The following is a 5,000-nucleotide window of genomic DNA, read 5'->3' on the forward strand; positions in this document are numbered from 1 at the left end:
TACATACATACATACATACATACATACATACATACATACATACATACATACATGCATACATACATACATACATACATACATACATACATACATACATACATTACTTACATACATACATACATACATGTGTGAATATTTATGTATCTAGATGTGTTTGCAACATACAACTCTGTGACTTGAGAGAACTTTGAAATTTTAAAAATGTGTAAACTTTTCAATTTGACGTTTGGCCCAAAACTTCGAGAATTCCATTACCAAGATGAACATTCCCACGCTCGCGGGATTGAAAACAACACGAATCTAGTAGCAAACTACCAGCCCAATTCACTAGATCATTCCCAAATGTATTCAAATTATAACTCTTAGTTCGTAATAATAATAACTATTCGTCTTTTCAAAACTAAAAATGATAGATATTCCTCCTCAAAAGCCGGGTTTTACTGATTTCTAATAAGAACTCTGCTCGCGGCAAATTAGATCCGCCACTCTATGCATGTTTGTTTGTTGACTTTCAACACAAATTTGGAAGTGTCAATAGAAAACATTACCAGTAGCACATCTGCTAAAAAAACCATACTAAAAAACAAAAAGTGAGGTAAGAAAGTGAGCGAGTGAGGGAATGAATGAGTGAGTGAGTAAGTGATTGAGAGTGAGTAAATGAGTGAGTGACCTTATGTATAAAAATGTAAGTAAGTAGTAGCAGCACCGGATAAGCGCTAGATAATGTAATTGTCTTCCGTAATGTGATGACGTCATTCACGCCACTGTCGCCTGCCTCGTGTCGTGTTTGTTTTTCTCATTGACTTCCGGTTTGGTTTTTTTTGTAATTTAATTTTTTTTTGTTTCTGTTTGTTGTTGTTGTGGTGGGAATTGTTGTTGTTGTTGTTGTTGTTGTTGTTGCAGTTGTTGTTGTTGTTGTTGTTGTTGTTGTTGTGAAGATTGTTGCGGTTGTTGTATTGTTGCGGTTGTTGTTGTTGTTGCAGTTGTTGTTGCAGTTGTTGTCTTCGGCAAAATACTTTGCAACCCTTTCATGTAAATATATAAGAATGTATTCAGGCACGTGTGTGTTTATATTCCAATCTATTTTATAACATACTAGCATACAGACCAAAATGTATCAAAAATCAAAACAATTTTCATCACTTTTTAAATTCTAATTCACAATTGAAGTCTTCTTTTCAAAGTGACAGACCAAAACAGCAGCTCAAAAACCAATTTCCTACATAAGGAAATTATCTATTAAATTTTGATAGAAAGATTTTTAATATTATTATTATAATTATTATTTTATTTATTATATTATGACGATATTATTATTATTATTAAAAATTTTCTTCCAAAGAATAGAACATGTTTCTAGATTGATGCGTTTAACATCGTAAATTCAGCTTTCTCCTATTAATAACGTGTGACCGAAAATATTGATGATGAATTTGGTGTGGTTGCTAGTGCTGCTACTACTGCTGCTGCTGCTGTTGCGGTTGCTACTACTGCTACTGCTGTTGCTGATGGGGTCGTTCTAGTTTTATTAGAATTTAATTTTCTTACCGTGTCAATGTGGCTTATGCCTTTAGTTTTTTTTTATATAAAAATTTTTTTTCAATCCATTTTATTCACAAAAACTCAAAAAAACTAGTTTGTTTTGGTTTTGTTTTCTGTTATTTCTTTGCTTTACTTCTGTCGGCCACTTTCATGTCTTTGGACTTTCGTGTCGCATTGTGGTGGAAACTTTTCGGAGGAGTTTCGCCTCGCTTAACATTTTGGAGGCATCTGCTAAGTAAGATCCATCGCGTTTTTGTGAAATTTGTTGCTGTTGATGATGATGGTGATGATAATGATGGTGAGAGAGAGAGAGAGAGAGAAAGTAGAAAAAAAAAAGTGAGTGCAAAAAAAGAAAAAAATTAAAAAAATTTTTGAAAAAGAGTGAGGGAGAGATCCAAAGATGAAGTTTTGTTGATTTTAACGTTGATGCTTTGACGACGTTGTTGTTGTTGTCATGAAGTTGATGATGTTATTGTTGTTAAGTTGGTAATGTAATGATGATGTTGTTGTTTTTATGGTTGTAGTGTTGTTGTTCTACAAGCAGTAGTTGTTGCCAGTGTTCTCCGGTTAGATTGATGCTTAATAATTAGCATCGTTTCGAGCAATTTGCACTCTTCAACTCGTGTGGCAAATTTTCGTGAGTTTTGTTTCATTTTATTTCAAGTTCTTGGTTTTAAGTATTCTCCGTTATTTATAGAAAACACACACGCACACATACACACACGCACACATACACATTAACGACACATTAACAGACACACTCATATAAACACACACACACACACACACACACAGGCATATTATATCTATAACAGATAAACAAAAATACTGAAAATCATGAAATATAAGAAATAACAACAACAAAATAATAATAATAATAAAAATAATCGTATTATTATTATTAAATAATATAAATAATAATAAATTAATTAAATTTCTTTTTCAAAAAAAATTCCCGCTGTTAAAAAAATAAGATGTTATTTTGTAAGGAAATTTAATCCGATAGAGTTTTACATGCGGAGATAGAGAAAGATGGAGAGAAGAAGAGAGAGAAAGAGAAAGAGAAAGAGAGAAAGGAAGCTAGAAAGAAAGAGAAAGAAAAAGAGAGAAAGAGAGAGAGAAAGAGAGAGAGAGAAAGAGAGGAAGTAACAAAGGATGAGCAAAAAATCGTAGGTAGTAGCGGATATTAAAACTCGCCTCTAATAAAATTAATGATTAATGTGAAATTTGATGTATAAACACACAAGGAAGGAGTGAGGATGATGAAGCTGCTACAATGGCTGCAGCAGCTGCAGTAGTGGCTGCTGATGTTGCAGCAGCTATTGCTGCTGCTAAAGTCGCTACTGCAGCTGTTGATGATGATGACGTCAAATTAAATATGGGCACGATGTTGCAAAAACTGACGCCGATGACGATTCTGAATTCTAAGCAGGATGTTGATGACGATGCAAGCGATTATGACGTCATCCGATAAATAAACAATGCATTAACACTAACGAAGACGACGACAACAACAACAATAGTAATAACAACAACAACAACAATATCAATCAACAAAGCACTGAAAAACAACCCGACAAACCTTCACTAATAGATATGATAAATCAATAAATTCAACAGGAATGGTATATGCATTGGTGTGTTGGCTATTTTCTGTTGAAAAACAACAGCAGCAACAACAACAACAGCAACAACAACAACCACAACAACAACAACTTCACTACTGATACTACATCAAATGATACATTGGAAACAATTATCTTCTTGCATACAACCACGCAACAACAAACGAAAAAGTATATGCATTGTGCAATATTTCATACAAACACACACACACACATACAAACACACACACACATACATACATACATACAGACAGACAGACAGACAGACAAACATACACACGGACACATGCGTACAACTGTCATGCAACATATGTTCTTCGCATTCTCGCTAGATTGGTCGTCGTGGAGCTAGTAAGTTGATGATGTTGTTGCTGTTGATGATGTTGTTGTGGTGGTTGTTGGTGATGTCTTAAATGTTTATATTGTTGTTGCTGCGCTATTTGATAAATGCATCAATTATAGTTTCCTTCCAGCCTATACGAAATTGTTGTTATCGCAGATGGTGATGTTTTTGATGTGATTGTTGCTAATTTTATTGTTGTTAATGTTTTTATGTTGCTGTTGTTTGTTGTTGTTGTTGTTGTTAGTTTGCCTGGAATGAAGACGACGATTCTGAAAATGTCAACATGAACAGTAGCGAACCTAACTTTCAAAGACATCATCAAAATTAGCTATTAAAACGACATCTGTGTTCACGAACCAATCACAATCAGCAATGAAAGATACATGACAACAACAACAACAACAACATAAATTACATCAACAAAAAGTACAACTATTGTTGCTACAACAACTACTACTACCACCAATACTACTACAACTACAACAACTACTACTACCACCACCATCATTACTACTACTGCTGTTGCTGCTGCTACGTTTACTACTACTACTACATCAACAACATCAACAACAACAACAAAATAAGTCAAAAAAACAGGGCGAACAATTTTTCATTACCCTCATCAATCTACAACATTAGCTTAGACAACATTATTTTCAATTCATTTACAACTGCTAGACAACAACATCAACAACAACAAAAAACAACAACAGCAACGACAGTAGTTGCAGCAACAAAAACGTAATTAATCATGACATTAACTACAAAACCGTCTAAATTGACATACACAGCTTTACCGATGTTATCAAAGACGACAACACCACCAACAACAACAACATTAAAAACATCAACACTATCAGCAGAAACAACTTTAGAAACATCAACAACACAAACATTAGAAACATCAACAACAACAACTACAACAACATTAAAAACATCAACACTATCAGCAGAAACAACTTTAGAAACATCAACAACACAAACATTAGAAACATCAACAACAACAACTACAACAACATTAAAAACATCAACACTATCAGCAGAAACAACTTTAGAAACATCAACAACACAAACATTAGAAACATCAACAACAACAACTACAACAACATTAAAAACATCAACAAAAACACAATTCACATCATCGACAATTTATCAACGTCAACAAAACCATTTAAACAATTCACACCGAACGTATGTTTATTTGCAACTATACATTTTTGTATGTATGTTGTATGCTGACATATCTGTTTGTTTGTATGTATGTGTGTAAGTGTATGTAAGTGTGTATGTGTACGTCTGTATGTATGTGTGTGTGTATTTTTCCAGTTCTAATTTATTTAGAACTTGAAAAAACGACTGTAGCATTTGTCTTAACTTTTATAGCAAGATATTCTCAAACTTCTTGGCAAATAATGATTAATTAGAAAGTTTATTAATAAAAACTTTAAAAAAATAAATTAATAAATTAAATTAAATTAATTAATTAAATG

General features: G+C 33.0%; 1 protein-coding gene across 1 annotated transcript; it reads left to right on the top strand.

The window, feature by feature from the left end:
• Positions 1-3,453: 3,453 nt before the first annotated feature.
• On the top strand, positions 3,454-4,923 carry HELRODRAFT_173342 (hypothetical protein; the record flags this gene model as incomplete). The annotated part of the gene is made up of 3 exons (XM_009019956.1): positions 3,454-3,518; positions 4,302-4,701; positions 4,894-4,923. The coding sequence occupies 3 exons, from the start codon at positions 3,454-3,456 to the stop codon at positions 4,921-4,923; spliced, it is 495 nt and encodes a 164-aa protein (XP_009018204.1).
• Positions 4,924-5,000: the final 77 nt, after the last annotated feature.

Source organism: Helobdella robusta (assembly GCF_000326865.2).
Source record: "Helobdella robusta unplaced genomic scaffold HELROscaffold_26, whole genome shotgun sequence".
NCBI lineage: Eukaryota > Metazoa > Annelida > Clitellata > Rhynchobdellida > Glossiphoniidae > Helobdella > Helobdella robusta.